Source organism: Limanda limanda, chromosome 10 (assembly GCF_963576545.1).
Source record: "Limanda limanda chromosome 10, fLimLim1.1, whole genome shotgun sequence".
Lineage (NCBI taxonomy): Eukaryota > Metazoa > Chordata > Actinopteri > Pleuronectiformes > Pleuronectidae > Limanda > Limanda limanda.
In genome coordinates this window covers 8606667-8630044 of record NC_083645.1, presented here as the reverse complement: position 1 = coordinate 8630044, position 23378 = coordinate 8606667, and the positions used below count along the sequence as shown (strand labels likewise).

Here is a 23378-nt window from a genome sequence, read left to right as displayed (position 1 = left end):
CTACCAGAGATTATAATTTCCGTACTTGAATTAATTGAAATATTTAATGACACGTTATTAAGCCTGAAATATACTTCGTATGAGGTTGTGATAAAAAGACAAAACTTTAAATTAGCCTATATTACAGAACCAGCCGGAAATGAGCTAACCTGCATATATTATGAAAAAATGAATTAACTATAACAGAAGAATATTTTTGCACAAAAGTGTTTAACATCACTTCAGACTGTTCCAGGAACCACAGTGCTGCAGACTCATATTTTCAAAGCTTGTCTGAAAAGCTGTGAAGACCTCGAGCTGAAACTAAGGTTGCTTGTTCTGACCTGTTGCGGTGATGAAACGCTTTTCAAAGAACGACATTGAAATACGGAAATACACCAGACAGAGAAAGGAGAAGCTTCTCAAACTGCAGTTGTTATAACTCCACTGTGCACATGTCTGTCTTCTTTCAGTCCATTATGCTGCTCCTGCATAGCCAGCGGCGCTACGTCTTTGAATACGACCAAACGGACCGTCTGGTTGCCGTGACGATGCCCAGCATGGTGAAACACACCCTGCAGTCCCTCCTGTCCGTCGGTTACTACAGGAATATTTACATGCCTCCCGACAGCCAGGCCTCCTTCATGCAGGACTACACCCTCGATGGGCGACTGATGAGAATCCAGTACCTGGGAACGGGGCGTAGTGTCATCTACAGGTATGACTCACATCACTGACATTGATGGCTGTCAGTTTTATCAGTAAAGGTCCGGAGCCAATGCAGTGTGGAAAGAGGTGACTTTGATTCTGGTGAAGCTCGGAGCTATTACACATCTTGGCACAATCGTCATGCATATCAAAACATAACACTGATGGGCTTAATGAAGGTGCTCAAATGAAAGGCTAATCTCACAAACCGTAAAAAGCCCGAGTGTAGCCGACACCAGAACGTGCCAGGCCAACCCAGCTGTCCTTACAAATTGCACTGATTGGACTAATGGGGGACATGGATTAAAGGTCACATGTTTTATCATCACACTATGTCAGACGCCGCCGATCTGATTTGGATGAAAGCTGGAGGACGGATTCTGGCGGCGTTCTGGCATTTAACATTTTTTAACACTCATTGGCTTGACGGGGACACTATAATAAACGGGCCCATTTTCAAGAAAGGCCATAACTGCCACGGCTGCCGCTCTGATTTTGATGAAATGTTTGAAAGGTGATGCAACTTGTTTCTTAACAGCCCACGGTGGTCTTTGTATTATTCATGAGGTGTAGCATGTTTACTGATACTGCAGTTCAAATGTGTTATTCTGTGCATTTTACCCTTTTAGTAGAAACGTTTGACACAACTAATTTATAATCTGTTGATTAAATTGTTCTGTTTTCATTTGACTTTGTTTTTTAAGGTACACACCAGCAGCGCGGCTCTCTGAGGTGGTTTATGACTCCACCCTGGTGACCTTCACTTATGACGAGGCCTCTGGCACTGTCAAGACCATTCATCTCACCAACAACGGCTTCATTAGCTCCATACGATACAGACAGACAGGTACACACACATGCACTCACGCCACAAACACTCAAGGGACCCAAAGCCACACGTTTAAATTATTTACAATGTGCAATGACTCATCTGTAAATGGATAATTTAAAAGCATCTATCTGAGCGTGAGATCGTCTTATGGGCTCAACTCAAAGCATCTGTACTGTGACACAACTGCACAATCATACATCTTGAGCCGGATTTTTGCAGTATCAAACTCTGGAGTCTGACTTTGAGTCAGCCTAAGTGTGATTTCATCTCACGCAGAGGCTGACACAGCCACGGTTAGAAATGTGAATCAGGCTGCGCATGTTCAAGTGAAAGAAACTGTGGTCTACCACAGCAGTAAATACGAGACCACCCACTGCCTCCGAGCCACGTTCTCTCAGCCTGATCAAAGTGAACTGGCAACTGAATATACATTTTTACTTTTATGATTCGCAAGGTGTCGAAATGCTACATTTGTGTTGCATGCCTGCATGGGAACCTTTCTCTGCTTTTCACTCCTACATGTCCGTGTCAGACAGGAAATCAATTATAAATCCAATGACAGTTGTTTGTCTTTTGATACAGAAAATAAATCAAAAACATTGTGGTTCAGAGATTGTGAGAATGATCATCAATTAGCCCCTGTAGCCAACATTGTTAAAACATTCACCAATTCCTTCTACTTTCTTCTCTGCTGCTGGTTCCCTTCATGTGGCTTTGTGATTGGCTCACCGTCATCAGGTGGCACTTATCTGGGAGGTGTGTGTGTGTTTGTGTGTGTGTGTGTGTGTGTGTGTGTGTGTGTGTGTGTTTGCGTGTGCGTGTGCGTGCGGGCGTGTTCTCATCGCATTGCCCTGACTGTGAATAGATTCTCACCTTCCTTTAACTGATCTTATTTCATCAGAACAAGCTGAGGCTTGAAGAGAGAAGAGATAGCAGTAATTGTCTCTTGAGATGAGGCAAGGGAAAAAAGTAAGGGACCAAGAACAGTAGAGAGTCAGTGATATAGAGAGGTAAGCGAGGGAGTGAAGGAACAGAAAAGGAGAAGGAAATATGACAGCTTGGGGAGGTGACAGGCAGAGAAGCGAGACGAACAGACTGCGAGTTCCCCAGGGCTGCAGGACAGTTTCCACCTCACTCTCACTGCTTTTGCCATTTTCCCATTAGCGCAGGTTTTAGAATCAACATTCCACAGAAAATAAAAATAGAAAAATGTAACACTGATCCAGCTATCTATAATTTCCAACGCTCAACACTTAGTCATTTTAACTGCAGTCAGAGTCATCCCATATAGACCGTAATGGTGTTTCATTAGCAGGCCTCTTTCCAAATGGACCATGAGCTGTAGTAGCGAGCAGCAGAGGTGATGAATGGTGTTGTTAATGTTGATGTTCTGACATTAAGAAGCACATTGGCCCATCATGGCTATTGTCTTTAGATTTCATTATCTCTCCATATTAAAGGTCACCATTGGAAATGCCACAGAGGTGTGGGGATAGTTAAGATTGAATGGATCGCACCGCGTGTGTCTGTGTTAATGATGTTGAATTAGTCCTTGATTTGAATTAATTAGGCAGGCTTGTATGGGTAACGCCAAGTGCCAACTGTGAGTGCTGTGTGTGCATGTGCATTACGTGCGCAGTCCACAAGCTAATGTGTGTAATCCAATCTCAAATATTGCCTGATTTCTCGGTCTCTGATTGCCCTGCGTAGGTCCCTTGACGAGTCGGCAGATCTTCCGCTTCAGCGAGGAGGGTTTGGTGAACGCCAGGTTCGACTACAGCTACAACAACTTCAGAGTGACGAGCATGCAGGCAGTCATCAACGAGACCCCGCTGCCGATAGATCTGTACCGCTACGTTGACGTATCAGGACGGGTCGAGCAGTTTGGAAAGTTTAGCGTCATTTTCTATGACCTCAACCAGGTAGGCCAAGTACTCATTCTTAAAATATTGAACCGCCTGAATTGATTTGCTTCCAGCAGTCTGGTATTCAGTGAGTCTTTATTTCTTTCATGTTGTTCTCACTGATCTCAGCAATCTTGTTTCCTACCACACAAGCACTCAATCTACTGCGGTCTGATGAACACACTGTACTCTACTTGTGCTGTAACAAACAACATCATTTAGCAGAAGAGTCACACGTTTCCCTCAGACATTATAATATCATAAAATATGAATGAATACTGAATGAGTATGTTTCATTGTTAACTGCTAGCTAACACATTCACCAACACTTAAGTGCCAGTGTTGCGTTTAGTGCACCCCCCATGGCCACAAAGCACTGCATAAAATACCTCAAAATACTGCAATACTTTTCTAAAAACATCCAGCTATAATACTGCATGAAGCACTTCAGTCAGATTTTAGGTCTATGTTTGGGTGCATGTCTAACCCGTGTCGTCTTTGGTCATAAAGGTGATCACCACTCATCTGATGAAGCACACCAAGGTGTTTAACTCCTACGGCCAAGTGGTAGAGGTCCAGTATGAGATACTTAAATCCATCGCCTACTGGATGACCATCCAGTACGACGCCGCGGGGCGCACCACCACCTGTGACATCAGGGTGGGCGTGGACAGCAACGTCACCCGCTACACATACGAGTACGACGCAGACAGCCAGCTGCAGAGCGCTTCAGTCAACGAGCGGCCGCAGTGGCGCTACAGCTACGACCTCAACGGGAACATCAACCTGCTCAGCCATGGGACCAGTGCTAGGTAAATCATTATCATGTTGTTATTTATTATCCTTTAGAGGTCAGTCGGTCAGTCGAGCCATCACTTTGGTCCAATAGCTCATTAGCTGTTTAATATATTGCTGTTAACTTTATACAGACATTCATGGTCCTAAGTCAAAGAGCCCTAATAACTTCAGTGATTTACTAATGTGTAAAAAAAACAGCAGGTCCCAAATCTGAGGGTTGACTATTGTAGTTTTTATTTGTGAATTGTTAATCCAGCGCCAGCATCAGAGGAAATACCTATATCAACTCTAGTGACACTAGTACTTTTTGTTCATTGCTGAGAAGCAAATGGTATCATGATAACATACAAAACCTAAACCGTGAATGGTTCAACTTTTAAAATGGTAACCATTAGCATTATTATTTGAAGCACGTTAGTGTGTTTATATGTTAATGTCAGACAATTCAATTTCATATGTGTTTGGTCCAGACTGACTCCACTGCGCTACGACCAGAGAGACCGCATCACACACCTGGGCGAGTTGCAGTACAGCGTAGACGACGATGGCTTCCTCCGCCAGCGAGCCAATGACCTCTTCGACTACAACTCCAACGGCCTGCTGACCCACGTCTTCAACCGGATGACTGAGCACACCGTGTGGTACCGCTATGACGGGCTGGGTCGGCGCGTGGCCACCAAGAGCAGCAAGGGCGAGCAGCTGCAGTTCTTTTATGCTGACCTGTCACACCCCACCAGGGTCAGCCACTTGTACAACCACAGCAGCAATCTGATCACGTCGCTGTACTACGACCTCCAGGGCCATCTTATTGCGATGGAGCTGAGCAGCGGGGAGGAGTTCTACGTGGCCTGCGACAGCGTGGGGAGTCCGAGGGCAGTTTTCTCCAGCAGGGGGCGACTGGTCAAAGAGATCCTCTACACTCCCTATGGAGAGGTCTATCAGGACACCAACCCTGACTTCCAGCTTGTGATAGGTTTCCACGGAGGCTTGTACGATCCTCTCACACGACTGGTTCATTTGGGCAGGCGGGATTACGACATGCTGGCTGGTCGATGGACTTCACCCAATCATGAACTGTGGGCCGAGCTGAGCAGGGAGCCGAAGCCGTTTAACTTGTACGCCTTCAAAAATAACTGTCCAGTCGGGAGGGTGGAGGAGGTGACAAAGTTTACTACAGGTGAGCTTCACACGAGCACACACACACACACACGCAGACACTCATTCACTGTCAATTCCAACACCCAGTCTTCAGACCTGGTAATAACATCTGTCCTGAGAGATCCAATCATAATTGGTCACTGTACCACCATCAAATATGTCTGTTCACACCTGGTATTGAAAATCCTTTGACCACTTATGATCAAATCACACTTCCCCTGCTCTTACAAATAATCACCTACGTCTTTTGTGTTTGCAAAGACTAAATGATGTTGAGTTTACAAAGGTGTAGAATGACACTGTGTGTCGGCACAAGCGAACAAGAAGTAGAGAGAGAGAGAGGGGTACGGAAGGGCTGAATGGATCTCGTGCAGCTCTGCTATGAAGAACGCCAATTAACGGAAAGTCAGTCACTGTGTTTTGGTCAGTGTTGACATTGCAGCGGGGGCTACAAATAAATCAACATATGCGCACTGAAGCGGAAAAATATGATTCATCATAAAAACTGTTGAAACTGTTAAAAACTGTGAAACTGTTGTGGGTCAGATGACGTCAGCTGAGCGGGCGGCCCTGACTCAATAGCGTTCACTCAGTGGAGAGTGTGGCCACATGTGTCCCACAATGTGGTCTGAGAGATTGGATCTCTGGAAGCATTTTGGTTAACACCAGGGTCTCAGACTGACACACAGTAGTTGCTGCACGCCGGCTCTCAGTCAGATACAGGCAGGTATTTCACTCAGCTGCACCTACTCCCACACAAACACACCTCCACAAGGAACATCTGCCATTAAGAGTGAGTGAACACGGCCCACAGCTAACCACAGGTAAGCCATGTAGCAGAGAGAAAAGATGTGACAGGCAGAAAGCACCGGCAACACAAAGGACAGCCATGTCTGTGATCATCTTGTTTTCTAACACAGGCTTGTTATGTTTTGTTCCCTCTGTCTGTCAAGAACATTCCATTTCCCCGAGAGACAAAATAGAAACTCAGGCAAAGCGAGGGAAAGAGGAGTCAGAGGATGAATATAGGAGGTTGGCGGGGGCTTGTGTCCCTCTGGTTAATGGAACATTCATTTGGCCCGTCACATTTTCCTGCACCATGATTGTTTACTACAGGAAGAACCTGTTTGTGAGGGAAACGCCAGCCGTCCTGTCTCTGCTGCATATGCTTCTCAAATATTGTTTGATTTCCTGGGTGTTGTTTCTCTGGCCTTGTGAATTTCTGCTTTCTTCACAGTATGGACACAATATTCTAACATTTCCCCTCTGTACAATTTTCTCTCTGTTTGTGTGTGTGTGCCTCCAGACATTGGTAGCTGGCTGCAGCTCTTTGGTTTCCAGCTTCATAACGTGGTCCCAGGCTTCCCAAAGCCTGAGGTGGGCAGGATGGAACAAACGTATGAACTAATGAAGACCCAGACGAAGACCCAGGACTGGGACACCAGCAAGGTGACTTTGATTTATCACTAAATCAACTGCACAACAAGAAAGACACGTTTCAAGTTGTGTCCTTTAGATTGTTTAGTTTTCCCTTGGATTAAGCCACACTTATTTGTTAGAACCATTTTTAGTGCCTGTATTCTTTTCTTTTCTCTTTCAGTCGAAAAATTAAATACATTTAAATTTTGATGACAAAATAAAAAAATGTGGTTTTACACGTATACTATAAATATATACAATTATTATTCATATACACTTTTGTATGGGTGTAGGTAGGTGTGACTGAGTAGGGGGAGGTGTGACTTTATGAAATAAAATGTGATCTGGAATCCAAGTATCATAAACTAAATAATCAATAAAAACATATTTTTTTAAATATTGAGGAAAGAAAAATGAATTTAAAAAAAAAGTAATATAAATGACGAAATAGTATTTCTCAGGAATGACTGGAGATTTCATCTTTTTTAAGATATCTCGCAAATTCACTCAATTATATATTTTACACAATGTATTCATCTAAGTGTTTCTTTCAAGTACTTAAACTCATTTCTCTAATTTTGAAGTATTCATGCAGGACATCTTTCTCTTGAGCTTTAAGACACTGATGTAAATGTGACTTTGGTTCATTCTTATGTGTGACGGGGATCAATACATTAAATATGAGATTTTTTTACATATCACTTTTAGCTATAAATTGATTCGTCATATAACAAATAACTAAATAGGTAAAAAAAATAATTTCTGATGAATAATTAATTTTCATTAAAGTAAGTGTTTGCTTCCAGCTTCTTAATTTTGAAGATTGGCTGCTTTAATCCATTTATATCATTTAGAATTAAATATATTTCTACTTGAAACTTAAAACTGTTGTATAAATTTGTAATAGAAATGGTTGTGGTTGAGGCTGAAAAATATCACGAAATGGTAAATGTATGTATACTCAATCTAGTTGATCTAACGGTAAAAACTGCTACTGTACTTTTCTGAATCCATATGTAACCTGTGTGTATGTGTGTGTCTGTGGTTGTCAGGTGGTGTTGGGGATCCAGTGTGAGATGCGCAGGCAGCTGCGGAGCTTCATCTCTCTGGACAGGTTACCTCTGGTCTCTGAGCCTGTGGGCTCCACCTGCCACCGACCCACACGTCCTCCTCCCTTCGGTTCCAGACCCTCGCTTCTCGGCCCCAGCATCCGATTTGCCGTCTCCCACGGCCGGGTCAGCGCGGAGGTCATTGGCGTAGCCAGTGAGGACAGCCGCCGAGTGGCAGCCATTTTAAATGGTGCCGTGCACCTGAGCGGCCTGAGCTTCACTGTGCACGGCTGCGACACCCACCACTTCCTCCAGACACGGCCGATCGAAGAAGACCTCGCCCCGGGCCTGGGTGTCGGGGGTCGCGTCCTAGAGAACGGCGTGAACGTGAGCGTGTCTCAAATGAGCGCCACGGTGAACGGCAGGACTCGACGCTTCGCCGATATCACTCTCCAGCAGGGGGCACTGTGCCTGTGTGTGCGCTACGGTGGGAACGAGGAGGAGGAGAGGGCGCGGGTGAGGGAGGAGGCGAGGAAGAGGGCCGTGGAGGCGGCCTGGGAGAAGGAGAGGAAGCGGGTGGATTTAGGGGACGCGGGGAGCCGGGCCTGGAGCGAGGCGGAGAAGCAGCAGCTGCTGACCGGCGGACGCGTTCAGGGCTACGACGGCTACTACTCCCTGCCTATAGAGCAACAGCCGGAGCTGTCCGACTGCCCCTCCAACATCCACTTTATGACACTAAGCGAGGTGGGGGGCAGGTAACAGAGACACAGGAGCAGCCCCCCGCCCCACCAAAGACTGCCCGTTTCTACTCTACTCTGATTTGTTCTACTGTTTCTATTCTGTATCAAAAAAAAAGAGAGAAGATGACGACAAAGAAGAAGAGGAAGAGAGATTAAGGAAAAAGTGATTTCCAAATGCCTTTAATTGTGACAAAATGATGGTATTTTATTATTATTGTCCAGTTTCGCCGATTTCTAACAGTGGCACAAGCAGTGTGGTTTGGCTGTGGCTTTGCTTTTTGTATCCCAACTGGCCTGGGACTGACCGACTCGCTGACGGACTCGACTGTCATTCGCTGTTTCAACACTGTTCATCGCGTCCGAACTGTTCAAACTCACTGAACTGTAGAGATGAAGACTTTGTAGGATTGCCAGTGAATAATCCTCTTCATGACTCGAACCAAGAGCTCTCCGGTTGCCATTTGAGTCCCTACATGGTTTACCTCGGAAATACTGTCGTTTACATATTGTGTAAGAGAGGCCTTGTCGACTCTGACACTCCCCTTTAGAGAATGAAACCTGACGGGGTTTCCACCCCTGGTGTGATCCAACAGTAGTTTGTATGAGTGTGTATACTAAAATCAAGAATGTACATAGCCAGTGCTTTCACACTGAAAAAAAGTGCTCAACTGGAAATTCTGTTGTTCATAAGTAAGTGTCAGTATTGTTAATCAATAGGAAAACAGTTACATTTTTTGCAAAGAATTATAAATGGCTATAGTAAATATTCTCGCTGAAAAATCTGACTTTATTGGGTTACAATGCTGATTAAAGTTATTATGTGTGAATTAACCGATCGTTCCCTGGGATTTCGTAGCCTTTGGTTGCTTATTATTTCTCTCCTCTGACTGCTCCCGCTCCCTCTCTCTTTCTCTCTTTCACACGTGTCTTCTCTTTCTGTCTCTGCGCCTTCCCTCCACACATTTGTTGTGCCCTCTTTGTTCTTGTTTCTAGGAAGTTTGTAACTTTTCAAATCTGTGCCGTCATTATCCCCCATCATTATGGCTCGAACTCAGATATGCATGTGAAAGCTGCGTCTGTCAGAGCAAAAAAAGAAGAAGAAGAAGAAGAGGAAGAGGAGGAGGGAGGAAAAAGAAGCACAGAGGAAGCTAAAAAGAAATGTGACAGCTGAGGCTCAGTGAGTGGGTGGTGAGTGCAGAAGGGGCAGGACCTGGAGTTGGCTGTGCCGTTCTCTGCAGCTTGTCTCCTCTCATTAGGAAACGCCAATCAGACTACATGTGAACCACTTCCAAGGCTCCCCACCAAAAAAAAGTTAAAGAAGAAAGTAAAGAAGTTGGTTGTTTTTTTCTTAAATCTCGCTACCACTAATCCTCCTCGCGGTCCGTCTGCCTGTCCCCCCCTCCGCTCGCCTCCCCCCCACCCACCGTCACTCCGCCATCTGCCCGCCATTAATTGTTTGTGTGTGTGTCTCCTCCTGGGCTGCGGATGACAGAGCGGCACGCTGCATATGTTCTGACTGCGAGCAGGTGATATACGTTTTCCTCGTCAGCGCTTTGCCGATCGGCGGCGATGCGCCTTCCCTTCTTAAACCATATGCTCCACTAGATACTGTCCAACCTCATCTCGGTGCTGAAAAGATGGAGGGTCCGGTTGCTAGGAGACCGCTGCACTGAAGAATGGTCTGCGCTGAATGGATGCTTTCTCGCTCTCTCTCTCTCTCTCTCTTTTCTTCTTCCTGCTGCTCTCTCTGCTGCTCTCACTCACTTTTTTTTCACGAGGAGCCAGTAATGTCGATCAAATGAATGACAGACCCCCCCACCCCACCCCCCACTCCCCTCTAGGAGTCAGCACTCTCCTCATGGAAATCAGCACTTCAATATGTCAAATTTAATTTTTGTTCCACATTATATGTCAGACGGAGGCTCGGGCGGGTTGGTGTGTGTTCCTGTGTGTGTGTGTTTGTGGTCGTGTGTGTGTTTGTGGTCGTGTGTGAGTGTGCTGCTTGTGTATGCGTGACCCCATTTAAAAGAGTTTATTTCAAACAATATCATTTATTTTCCTTGCCATTCACACAACTGAATTGCATTAAGAAAACAGAGCACAATATTTGTTGTCAGCTGGCGCGCTCAGTAATGGATATTAATGTTTGAGCCGCTGAATATTTTACATCACATCCCTGAAAGTTATGAGGCTCTTGCTCTGCGCCGCATATGCAAGGAAGAAAAAGAGAGATTTGAGGGATACTAAGATCTGAGTCACTGCAGGCGACTACATGATTAAAATTAAGCAGCTTAATTAGAAAAAAATGACCTTTACTTTAAGAGACAGTGAATAGAATGTATCAGTGGGCTCCATGCCAGTACAGTATTGTGTTTACAATGAAGTCATTGTTTAGAAAAGCTTTAACGCCCTTCGGTCTTCAGGTTCCTGTTTCTCTGTCCTTTAGCAGCGTGTTGCTTTGGTGGCGGCGTTTGCTGCAGCTGCGGCTGATCCTGCTGGTAAACATTTTGGTCGCTGCTCGCCGGCGACAGGCCTTTACCAGGCCCCTCAGCCCGTCTCTGAGCTGTGACGGGGTAGAGCAGGGGCATGGCGATTCCTTGCTCAGGCTCCTGGAAAGCTGTTATCAAGTTCCTGATTTTCCGGAAATATCGTTTCTGCACACCAGGAGATGTCTGAAACACAAGAAGAAGAGTTTTAAAGAAAAGAAAAGAAAAGAAAGGGGGAAAAAGGCTGAAGAGAATTCAGCTTCTCCATCTCAACATCAAACCCCACGGGGGTAAATGAAGTGGACGGGACATGAAATGAGCTCTATTCAACTTAAAGGAGACATGAAATGTGCAGAGACAGAAACACTGTGCAGAGGGACGGGCTGAGAATCATTGCTATTATTTAGTCGTTCACACTGAGCTTGTATTCAAGACCTTAACAGGACACATATCAATAAATAATATGATGCAAAAGAAAGCCGCATGTATAATTGCTGTAAAAACGACTATAGACCCAGATGGAGAATATACTCGAGGGGTTTAAAAGCTAAATTTGGAAATATTCAGGATGCTGTTGCCTCTGAAAGCATTCACTCCCCTGGGCTTGTGTTTTTTTAAATATGTATATATTTATTGTTAGTCAACAAAAAGCCTTTATTTTAAGATTTCTATGTGACACCTAAGACGCTCACATCCCATCATCTCTCCAGCTTTAAGCAAATACAAAAACATTAGAATTCATCTTAGGCTGCAGCAAAGAGATTTGTGTTTCCTTATGCGACAGTTTCCTTCCTCTCCATGAGAGATTTATTATTATATCTAATTGACAGCACCCACATCAGCTCATTTAATATTTCTAAACTGTAAAGTTCGAAACCTCTCTGAAGTTGTATCATTTTGTCGAGTAAGGACTTTTCGTGGTTTATTGTGTCCCATCAATCACGTTGTATAAGATATTGTGAGAATCGTGTTTGAATGTGTTTAAAGAATGATTTAATCAGCCGAGATCACTTCCCACACGAGCACTTTGGATGTTTCCGTCTCCGGCCACAAGTGTTACCTCTGTTCCCGGGAATATTTCATTAAAGTGACTGATATTGCACATGAATAATGGAAAGCGTTATTGAGCTTGTAGTGAAATCCGTGTAAGTCTTCCTCGCCTCTATCTGCTGGCTCGATGTTGTCAGTAAGAATGAGCGCGGGGTAAAATGTAGTTACAACAGCGTGTATCTTCGTTGTCACAGAGAGTCACGCAGCCTTCAGATGTCTCCATACGTTCACGTCTCTGGGTGTTTGCCAGCCCTCGGTGCTCAATTACACATCCCATCAGAAATGCTGTCAAACGCAGTTCTACGTTTCCCCATCTCTGGGAGTATATGCTGATTCTGTGGTGTCTTAAATTTGAGTTGGGGTTCGGGCTGCATGGGGGAGGAGGTTATTGCTGAAGAAAGAAGGGGGGAAAAAAAGAAAAAAGGAAATGCAGCCATTTCTCAGCGCCGTCACTCAAGGGAAAGAACATGTTTGCTTCAGATTCACAGCTTGCTGAATTAAACTGGCACCAGAACAACCTCTGGAACTAATAAAGAGCGAGCAGAGTGCGGCGGATGTGCAGCTGTTCTGCTGCTCCAGAAAGGTTTCAGGCTGCGAGAGGAGTCACAGCTGCTGTAAAGGCAAGAAATAAGATGGAGTGTCTCACTTCTGCAGCCCAGGAGCCTGCGTCGTCCTTATGGAGTCTGTATGTGTAGACGTATCCCCTGCACCTGCACACACAGACACACACACACGCACACACACACACACACACACACACACACACATCTTTGACCCTGAGTTCATTTTCAAGTTTATAGAATAAACCCTTACTGTCACCACCATTCTCCTGTGGGACTGAAAAATAGGCCGGCACACTTTCGTTTAGTTTCACTTAACACTCACATGGTTTGTTTTTCCCTCTGTGCCTTTATTTTGCTTTTAAATGTGAGAAGATCAATAATCTCTATGACAGTAGAAAATGAGTTGCTGTGACTATTGAGGTTCCAGTAATTGCTTAAAAGAAGCAGATATACTGTGTTTGGTACTCACAGCACACACAAGCAGTAGACGTCCGGCACAGAGTCACTGTTCCGCACCAGGTAGGAGCCGTTCCGCCCGTCCTGGGCCAGGCGCCTCTCGCCCTCCTCCTTGCCGATCGGTCCGTGGTAGACGGGCAGGTTCTCCATCACACCTCCGCTCCAGATCTGCTTTTTCTGCTCCCAAGTGTCAACTCGTCCTCTCTGTCTCTCTCTCTCTCGTCTTAACCTCCTTCACTGCAGGTCAACCCCGTTTGTTGCCACTGTGCCACAGACTGGGAGCTCAGGTACAAGGCCTCTCATTGGATACACTTGCTTCTCGATCTTTCACATGTCCCTGGTTGCCGGAGCTCTGATTTTTCCACTCCTTCAACGTGACCCGACTGCAGCTCTGTCTAACCTCTAACCTTTAAGACACTGTGCTCGCTCCGTCTTCCTCTCTCTCTCTCTCTACACTTGTCACATGTGGGTTTGTGATTCTCTCAGGAAATGGTTCAATTTTTTTTTTCAACAGGAAATAACTTCAAAGTTTGGAACTGAATTTTAGAACATTAGAAAGCAGAAGAGAGGGCTAAAAAAAACTTGACAGACCGTCTCACGGAGGACAATGTACCTTATTGTTACGCAGTGACTTAAAATGTCTTCAGCTCAATTATCTGGAGACCTTTTTCTTTTTTTATCTCATAAAGAGAAGTTGGCTTCCTTTGTCTGTTTACACAGAAATGTACATGAACAGTGACGAGCACCATTCAGTGGAGGAAGTTAGTCCCACATTTAAAATTCTAAGTCAATATGAAGAAAGAATTATCAGAAAACAGATAATTGCATTAAAATGTGACTATGACTGATATTTTATTACATGTGATTATTGTATTAATGTTTGTGTGAAAGCAGCAGTTTAATGTTACAATTGATTGAGGTGGAACTAGTGTCAACTGGCTCCTAGTTAGGTTTTATTACCAAGTAGGTTTACACATACATGGAATTTATTGTATTAGGTTAGTGCTTAAGCATAAATATAAGTTTAAAAAATATGTATAAACTCTGGAAAAAATTTGAAGTATTTCCTGAAATACTGGACAATTTTTCCCTCTTTGGATCCAGAATATTTGTTTCACTTAAACCATCTGAGGTGAAATCAGATTTATTTTCACATTAATTCAAACGTATTTTCTATTTGTTATTGTTATTATTACTTGCAGTGACATATTTTATCGTGACGTTTCAGTGCTGGACCTTCATCGGACATATTATTTCTATCATAAAGAGAACATCAACCAATCACTGTTCCCACACTCAACAACTTTTTTGGTTCCAAAGTTGAATAAACTTTACATTCAAAACGTTTCTATAGAAAATAATGAAATAATCGATGAGTCACTGTATGTGACAGATATTTTTAGTTGATTAAAAAGTATAAATAATAATAAAGCATTTACCACATATAGTGAAATGAAGTGGGTAAAAATACCCTAGGATTGCATTTAAGTAAAATACTTGAGTATATGTACTTGATTATTTTCCTCCACAAAACTTGAAATTTAACATTTAATTTTGGTTAGGTAAAACATGATATATTATGTAAAATAAAATATATTTAGAGTTTCTAGTTTAATTATATCAATAGCGTGTCATTTTCACATGTTGGTTTCATATTATGTCAGAGAAAGACATTAGATATTAAGTTAATGTTTTCTTCGCTCTCTCAGCTCACATCTTCTCCTCACACGTAACACACGTCCACACTTTAACACGTTCGTTCACACAACACACACACACACACGTCTTCAGTCACACTACTGCTCTGTCGTCTATGAAACATGTGTCAAGGACACTTACACCTGCTCTGTGGGACAGTGAGGCGTCAGCTGACATGAACATGTGGAGCAGCATCCAGCTCATCCTGCAATCTGTCCTGCCGCTGCTGTTGTGTCTCATTAAGGATCTGCTGATTGAAACATTGAAGGTTTGCTGCAGCACCAAGGTTTTTACCAAGATGGCGGCACAGCACCTGTTAATTTAAGCTGACCTGTGGATATGGATGCTCCTGATTTAGACTATGGCCATGACCACACAGACCACCTCCTGCAAAAGGCCCCTCAGAAAAGCAAACTGTGTTGTTCCACCACTCCTATGTGTTCTCCGAGCTCACGGCTCTTATTAATGCAGCGTTTGCTGAAGACGTCTGTTGTTATACATTCAGAAATGGAGCCTGCATGAGTCATCAGTCTGTGTCAGAGCCATTTCTCCCTCGGCTCAAAGGGATCATGAGCGGTGGGACTCGGGGGTTCTGTCTGGTTAAGCAGCCAGGGGCGTCTCAGTCACTGCTCCTGCAGCACGTTAGCGCCACCCAGAGGCAGCGTTCTGAGAAGTGAACTGGGAAATAATCTCCTGCAAGGAGCCTCAAGCAGAAGTGGTGACTATCTTTGTTGTAAGTATGAAACAGAGAAACACAAAACCACTTCAGCTTTTAGACAGGAACATAGAGGATTCAGTGCGTCAGCCACTCAAGGGTCTAGTGTGTTATAATCTCACAGGCCTCTGCAGCTCTCCAAAATCACACCGAACCCCCATCGGCTCTCAGCTCACAGACCAGGGTCAATGCAGAATGCTGCCGATCTATACTGGACACAAATAGCAGACAGAGATACATCATTGATTAGCTGCATGGCTCCCACAGCCAACACTAGTGGCCCTGACTGGAATGCTTCATAAGGACATTAGTATGAGATTATGATATCTGGCCTTGATATGTGCGGAATCCATGTGAGGCATTCTGGGAGGACGGGAGGAGAAAGGGGGGAGGCGAGAGAGACAGGGGGGTGGGTGAATGTCCGTCTGCCAGGCCGACAGTAATCCCAGCACTCTCACTCCCAGGTTGGGGGGGGGAAAGAACATACAAACTGAAGGAAAAGGGCTCACATGGGTTTCACTTAAGACTGATGCAAGTTGACGCCATGTTTCAGGAGAGAAAATGTCAAAAGACGAAACGGCATCTTCAGAGAAATATTTCTTGACTTTATTTCTCAGTCAGTCAATGAAATACAGGGATTTTTCTGTTTTAACTATCTTCAGAGAATAATATCAAACAAATGTTAGAAGTTACATGATTACATTTCAAATATTTTGGTCCTAAAAATAACAGTAAAAGTAACTAGTAATAATTATCCATTTATAATACATAGCTTCTGCTGATTCATCCTTTGACCAGCTCCGCCCTACAAAGCAAATTTGTTTTTAACATAAACAAATATAAGGTTATATACTATTTACAATATGTAAATCATTTCACAGAAAATATAATGCATGTGAGGTTTGAGGGATATAAACCTATTAAGACCATGTGATAAATTAACTTTCTTACCTATACACTTTATCTGTTTCTGAATATAGGAGTAGATGGTGAATATCCCTTAAGCGTTTCAAGGTCTTCTGCAAAATTTAGGTTACCAACTAACTTAGATGTAGATGTTGTTAGATGTTAGCGTCCAAATCAATTGACTAGTTTATTATCTCAACTGAATGAGGCGTAGCTGAATCTTGCTCTGTGAGGATAAAATTAAGTTTGAGCTTAGCAGAGACATGTCGTGACATTTCATCACCTTTGAATATAAGTTGATACGAAAAACTTGTTAGCAAACAGTTCCTTAGCGACATTATCATCCATTTAAAGTTGTGTGTGTCTAAGTCCACTTCACAGCCTCATTTTGTTGTGCCCCTTCCATCGCCTGAGGGAAATATCTGGCTGCTAAATGCTCCACCAGTTCCACCAGTTAGTCACTGAGTGTCTGTGAGCAGTTTGGGGCCGAGCACGTGGTGCAGAGTTAACACAGCTGAAAACGGCACCATGAGAGCAGAGCGGGTGAACCAGTGAAGCTGGTGGTGAAGCAGAAAAACAATGAGCTGAAACTCAACAATGCTCTGTGAAGCTGCTGTCTGCGAATAATTCATCACTACAAGTGATCGCTTTCATTCTCACATCGTTCTCATTTTGTCGTGTCACTGCTTTTAAAGTGTCCCAAGCAAGAGTGTTAAAAAATTGATTATATTTGTGTTCATATCTGTTACACGTGTTCCGATGAACAGCATCAAATCAAGTCAACCATTTCTCTCGACATTGTCTTTAATGTATTAGCGTTTCTTTTTTAGTTTTGTAGGGCAGAGTTGACGTCGGCAGGGATTTCGCTCAGTCAGTTGCAGCTCCAGCTCTGACTCACACATCCGTGCTCAGTGGAGTTCAGCAGTCATTTGACATACATTCTTAAGGGGTGTGAAGCCAGTGGAGGGCAGAGAGCATCTCCTCTGGGGGCTGACTAAGCAGGACTAGTGGGCTCCACAATCGCCAAGTCTTTTAGGTCACTGAGTTTTCGGGAGAAGGAGCTGAGCCTGGTGCTGAAGGAGCCGCCGCGCTTCTGGCTGTGATCTTCCCCGCGGGCCTTCAAACACGCACACAGGCCCTTGCAGAGGCTCCCGAGGCGGCCCCGGAAATGGTTCCCGATGAAGCAGTAGAGCACAGGGTTGATGGCCGAATTAGAGAAGCCCAGGCACAGGGTGAGAGGGGTGAGGTTGTGAATGGTCCAGTTAACCCAGCAGCTGTCCAGCCATTCGTTGCTTCGCAGCAGATCCATTAAGGTGACGCAGTAGAAGGGAAACCAGCAGAGGAAGAAGGCCAGGACCACGGCGATGACCGTCCACAGGACCCGCTCCAGCCCCCTGGGTCTGCCCCCACTGGAGCTGGGGCTCACAAAGGGGGTCGGGGGTCTCTCTGTTTTACTGCTGCTCTCGTGGGACTCTTTAAAAGAGGGCATGTTGTGGGTGTGGGACCGATTCTGCATTCTTAACAGCCCTGTATCACCCAGCAAATTCCTACCAATAGCACAGTAGCAACAGGTGATGACGACCAGAGGGAGGAGGAAAGCCAGAATGATCTTCATCCACACCAGGGTCAGATACCAAGTGTGATCGGGATAGGAAATAACACAGGCCTCCACTCCCAGCCCCGGGATGTAGAGCGTGTCCCTCAGAGCGAAGGTGGGGGCGGAGCAAGCACACGCCAGAACCCACACGAGGATGCAGGTGAGCCGGGCACGCTTGGGGTCCCGCGAGCTCTGGGAGCGGAGCGGATGCACGATGGCCAGGTAGCGGTCCATGCTCATGGAGGTGATGAAGAAGATGGAGGCGTAGAGGTTGAGGTTGTGCAGCGCCCCACAGATCTTGCAGGCCAGTCGGCCAAAGGGCCAGCTGTAGCCCCGGGAGTAATAGACGGCCCACAGCGGCAGGGACAGCAGGAAGAGCAGGTCGGACACACACAGGTTCAGCATGAAGGTGTTGGCTACGGTTCTCCTAGAGGCGCTTCCATGGGCCAACACGGACACCGTCAAGGTGTTGGCCACAGTCCCCAGCACGCAGATGATGCCGTAGATGGTCGGGATGATCGTGGTCATGGGAATGGGAGGCCAGTCTGTGCAGGGGTCGGGCGAGGGGGCAATAGAGGTGTTCAGATAGGCATTCGTGGTTAATAAAGGGGAGGAGGTGGAGTTGAAAGTGGAGAGGTCGAATGTGATATCCATCATGGAACTGGCAGAACCGTTGCGTCACACAATTTGAATTCCCTCCTCTCGGTTTTCCAAGGTCAGCTGGAAATAAAACAAAACAGGGAGTATTTAAAATGCGGCTGCTATTGATGGCTGAAGAGAAAGTTTTCCTTCATCATAATCTTTTTGTCGGCTCGAGTGTTTATTAGCTGCCCGCCTTGATAACCAATCATAGCAATAATACATTACACCACTCTAGCTGTAATGAAATACACTCGAGGGGGTTGTAATGAGATGGCTGCTTATTGGTTTCTCCAAGTATCTGTTTTGTTTTAATGACTGAGATTACGTTTTTTGAAACGTTCATGATGAAGACAAAGAAAGTGTCACCTTAATTTTTTGCTTTAACAGCTTTACAGATCACTGGAACTGATCCTATTACAGGCCAGTGCAGCAGCAGAGGAGCACATTATTAAAAAGAGAGAAAAATCTGAAGCAAGGGGGAAATGGAATCTTTATATAACTTTTTCCAATACAAAGAATAACATGAGGAAGGTTGAAATAGTGGTAGAAAAGAGAAGTTATGCATAATCGAATCAACCAAGACTTATTATACAATTTCTATTTATTTGAAGAATTCATTTTACCTGGAGTTATTGGGCGTCCAGTCCGAAGATGTCTTCAGTGCTTCTTTTCGCTAAAATCCATGTCTTGACAATTGCTCCTCGACCCCTCTTAGTGAAATCTATGGTGCCGGACCATGTCATGCCTCTGTGTTTGTGAGTGTGTGTGTGAGTTTGTGTGTGTGTTAGAGAAAACAGATTGGAGGCTGTGAGAAACCAGAGGAGGTTGGGGGGGTCTTATAGCTCCCTGGAGCCTCAAGATTGTTGCACAAGAAGGAAGTTGCAATACGTCACACCTTCATCCTTACCAAGGGGGCTGGACTTACCTGGACATAAGCCAGTCTGAAGAGAGGAAGAGAGAGAGAAAAAGATCCAGTCCTCCCCTTTTTCTCTCTGTCCCAGAGTCTCTACCAGAAAAGGCCAAAACTAAGAAAACCAAGTCAAGATGTGTGTTACAGTTAAAACCCTGTGTCCCGAGAGACTGAACACATTACAAAGTTTGTTTGAGGTGTACATGTCCCCACATGGGGCCTCTGACCGGAGGAATGGATGCTCTGCGTTAATTAGCGGAGGCCGCGCACTTTGTGTCACAGTCCTCCTGCCAGCGGTCACATAAGCCATGGGAAATATTTACTCTGTCTCAGTGGAAGTCAAGCCAGCAGAGGAAAGGGCGGGGTGGGGGGAGGTAGTGGAGGGGGAGGCCCAGTGTGGAAGATGAATGAGGAGGAGGACGAGCAGATTCTGCAGGGAGTGAACGAGAAGATGAGAAGGGAAGACGGAGAGAAAGAGGAGATTCCCTCCAGTGGTTTTTCATTAAAGCCCCTGGTGTAAGTTAATGAGGGATGTGTGCAAAGCTCTGAGACTGATTACATCACGGCTCCTTTGATCAACTGTGTGAGCACGCAACTCTGGCCGCGTGTGCACGTGCACGTGAGCGTCGATGCTTCAATACTTGTGCAACTGCATGAACTTAATCTCAGCCTGGCAAGCAGACATCGACGAAACCTAATTGCCTCTGTTTACATGCGTGTTCAATGTGTGGGTGTGTGTGCGTGTGTGTGTGTGTATGCACGCACTATGCTCCATTTACTATCTATCAGGATGTGACATGTTCTAATAGTCGTGGGAAAGCTGACAGTGAGGATGATGGATGAAGGTGAGGCAGACAGCGGTGGGTTCCAGGGCCGTGAATCAAGAGCTCTGCCCACTCGCAGAACATGAGGAAACTGGGAATGTGCTGCACGTTGCAAAACTGTTAAAACCGATTAGTTACGAGTTCCAAAACGGAAACTTCCTAATGCAGTGTTCATCCACCACTAGCATGCTGGGTATGTGCAGATGTTCTCACAGATTTCTGTCCCGACCTGTTGGCCGATAGAAATGGACGATGACAGAAACTGTCTCTGCCTCCACACTCACTCATTCACTGTACTTGAATACAACTCTGAGGTGCTTGTGACTTCACTGCCCAACATTAGCTTCCACCTACAATATAAGTCCTGCTTACATGTCCACACATCAGGAAGACCAATCAATGCCCAAATATATTAGTGGTAGAACTCTCTGACGGAAATTATTCTGTGTAATTGTTTTTGTAATAATACTTTTACTCTATTATGTATTATGTATATGTGTTATATCAGCCATGTCAGCAGCATCGTTCCATCTTTAATAACAACACAATCACGTCAAAATATTAATTTGTACGATACTTTGTGAATATTAATATCATTCTCTGAGCTTCAGGTGTACTTTATGTATATTGGAAACTAGCAAATGTTAGCACGCTAGCACAATAAGGTAAAGGGTTAGCATCCCTGTGAGCATGCTGCCATGCTGGTGCACAACACATAATTTACAGCAGCAGCTGCTAAAATCGTGTAGACTTTATAACTGCTTTATAACATTTAACTACTTCTTCCATTACTGCTATAATCCTGTATGACTGTATAGATTGTATATAAAGTTGGAGGATATGACTGCTCCCTTAAGTGAAGCCATTTAAACCCCGCCTCCTTCGTGTGACATGTACCACAGTAGAAAGTCAAAGTACACAATAATAAACTTTTCTCCAAGACGGTTTCTCTCGGTGTAGTTCTGATCACATTGATGTGTGTTCAGGTCTTCATTTTGGTTTTAGTTAGTTATTTAAAGATATGAAAACAATGTCATGTGTCATGATTGGCAGCGGCGACCTCGCTAACTCGGCTCCATCCCCTGGTCGCTATCTGGCACATTGGCTCTGAATGCACAGTATGGCAGAAATCTTATCCAGGATATTTTGAATTCACCTCTGGATAATAGGAGGAAGTGGAGAGTTTTTTTAATGCACTGTGGTGGAGGGTCGCATCCATTGTTATATATAGTCAGTATGTCAGTGCCAGAGACTTCATCGGATTCTGTTTCCCTTGTGCAAACTCTGTCTCTCTTCCTTTCACTTGTTTTTATCTCAGACGTGTCTGTGTTTGTCATCCTTTGACCTCTCTCAGCACGTAGACCGACAATATCTCCCTTTATCCTAACTTCAATCAATTCAATTGGTTTGCGGAGCACATCGCTCTTTTCACTTTCTAAGGCATTGTTATACGACCAATTTCAACATCTGCCGTGGGTGTTGCATGGCCGGCAGAGTGAATAACAGTTTGAGCATGTGTGGGAGCGTGTTTGTGTACAAGGAGCAGATAAGAGGAGCAATAGAACAGAGAGCATCAAACCTCAACTTTCACAGCCCTTACTGGACTTTAAAATTCCCAGCATTCTTCTTTCTGAATTAAAAGCATGACATTCAATTTCTTTGTCTATGTAATTTGTTAAAATGCTTTTTTCTTTCCTCCGAGCTCATTAAACAAGATGTCATTATTATATTACTGTGGCTCTGGCTGCAACCAAAACAGTGAAACAGCCCATGTATCAGTGGTCTGCAAAACTACCAATCTAATTATTATATCTATTTCTTTTTTAATGAAGAACATGTAAGACTAACTGTGCTTCATTTGCAACATATTTCTGCTGAACAGATTCAACTGATTTTATCTACAGGCACAGGAAACTACTTTACACACACACACAAAGAGGAGGATGTTGTGCACAAGTAAACATATGCAATATTCACAACACCCTTAAATGGCTTACATAATAGTTGTGTTTATAGTTTTTGCTGATAAATGTGCTATGTGTTTATTTGATGGAGGGGGCATCCTACACTAGGCAGACCCTGGGAAGATAACCACCGCGAACCAGAATCCTTTGCAAGGTCTGCTGTGGAAAATCTGGATCCTGGGGGTGAAACGTGAAAGGTCATGTGGGATGGGAGCCCCATTTCCTCTCTGGACAATATGACAGTGTCCACTCTAACATTAGTTCCCCATCGGTTCTCAGGACACTGCCAGAGCTGCAGCTCGAGCGGGACGCTCTGAGGAGAGAGGGCCCCATATGTGGAGGGGACCCTTGAGAGGTGAGACGAGGCTATACTTAGTGTCACGTCGTGCCCTCAGCTTATAGCAACATATGACAAGCTGTGGAAAGAACAGATTGCACAGATTTCCAGCGTTTCGTAACTCTGTTCTTTTTTGAATCGAGACAATATGTTCCATGTGGTTTTATTAACTCCGTTGGAGGATAATGAATCAAGCACACGGAGTCTTTACTGGATGTCTTTTTTTTTGTTTGTTCAGTTTGGCACTGTTTTTCAAAAGAATGTTTTTAAATAAATTTAAAAAACACATGAACCCACATCTTTCCCAACCCTTCAACTGAAATCAGCAACACAAACTGTGGCTCTGATGCTGCAGGACGCCTGGTTCCCATATGTGTATTTTTTCTCTAGGAACAACAGGAAGGACAACAAAAAAGAACGGATGTCTAATTGATCTGACGTCACCCTCCTCCCTTTTTTTCTACACATGTGAGTCTGGAGGGGTCACGACCCCGGTCAGCCTCATGCAGAGTTTATGAGGTCCAGGGAGCTCTGGTTCCTCTGAGGAGCAGTAAAGAGGCTGTAAGGATGTTAACAGATATAGCCCCGTCCCTCGGCACAAACTGTGTGCTCACAGAAATAAGCAAAAACATGTGGAACCAAA

At 44.5% G+C, this 23378-nt stretch overlaps 3 protein-coding genes across 3 annotated transcripts in view; 1 reads left to right on the top strand and 2 right to left on the bottom strand.

Moving 5' to 3' along the window:
- tenm1 (teneurin transmembrane protein 1) overlaps positions 1-9418 on the top strand; it is a 165317-nt gene extending 155899 nt beyond the window's left edge. Inside the window, exons 31-37 of the mRNA XM_061079393.1 lie at positions 453-697; positions 1392-1534; positions 3230-3441; positions 3934-4235; positions 4692-5398; positions 6686-6828; positions 7851-9418. Of these exons, the coding sequence (XP_060935376.1) occupies positions 453-697; positions 1392-1534; positions 3230-3441; positions 3934-4235; positions 4692-5398; positions 6686-6828; positions 7851-8606 (2508 nt within the window). The 3' untranslated portion in view covers positions 8607-9418. The remainder of the gene's footprint in view (positions 1-452; positions 698-1391; positions 1535-3229; positions 3442-3933; positions 4236-4691; positions 5399-6685; positions 6829-7850) is intronic.
- A 1206-nt stretch (positions 9419-10624) lies between these two features.
- LOC133011986 (SH2 domain-containing protein 1A-like) lies at positions 10625-13559 on the bottom strand. The gene is made up of 3 exons (XM_061079937.1): positions 13156-13559; positions 12770-12833; positions 10625-11259 (listed from the first exon to the last, which is right to left on the bottom strand). Exons 1-3 carry the CDS (start codon positions 13290-13292, stop codon positions 10990-10992), a joined length of 471 nt encoding a protein of 156 aa, XP_060935920.1. The 5' UTR covers positions 13293-13559; the 3' UTR covers positions 10625-10989.
- Positions 13560-16139: 2580 nt separating this feature from the next.
- Positions 16140-19588, bottom strand: LOC133011359 (type-2 angiotensin II receptor-like). Its single transcript, XM_061079083.1, has 2 exons — positions 19324-19588; positions 16140-18778 (listed from the first exon to the last, which is right to left on the bottom strand). Exon 2 carries the CDS (start codon positions 18713-18715, stop codon positions 17456-17458), a length of 1260 nt encoding a protein of 419 aa, XP_060935066.1. The 5' UTR covers positions 18716-18778; positions 19324-19588; the 3' UTR covers positions 16140-17455.
- Between the last annotated feature and the right edge of the window lie 3790 nt (positions 19589-23378).

Bases quoted from the DNA above. Each gene is read 5' to 3' on its own strand.
- LOC133011986 (XM_061079937.1), bottom strand. From the start codon at position 13,292: ATGGAGAACCTGCCCGTCTACCACGGACCGATCGGCAAGGAGGAGGGC. The intron at 12,834-13,155 runs GTGAGTACCAAA...CTGTGTGTGCAG, and splicing joins GTCTACTGCTTGTGTGTGCT to GTGCAGGGGATACGTCTACA. The intron at 11,260-12,769 runs GTGAGACACTCC...CTTGTGTTTCAG, and splicing joins CAGGCTCCTGGGCTGCAGAA to ACATCTCCTGGTGTGCAGAA.
- LOC133011359 (XM_061079083.1), bottom strand. From the start codon at position 18,715: ATGATGGATATCACATTCGACCTCTCCACTTTCAACTCCACCTCCTCC.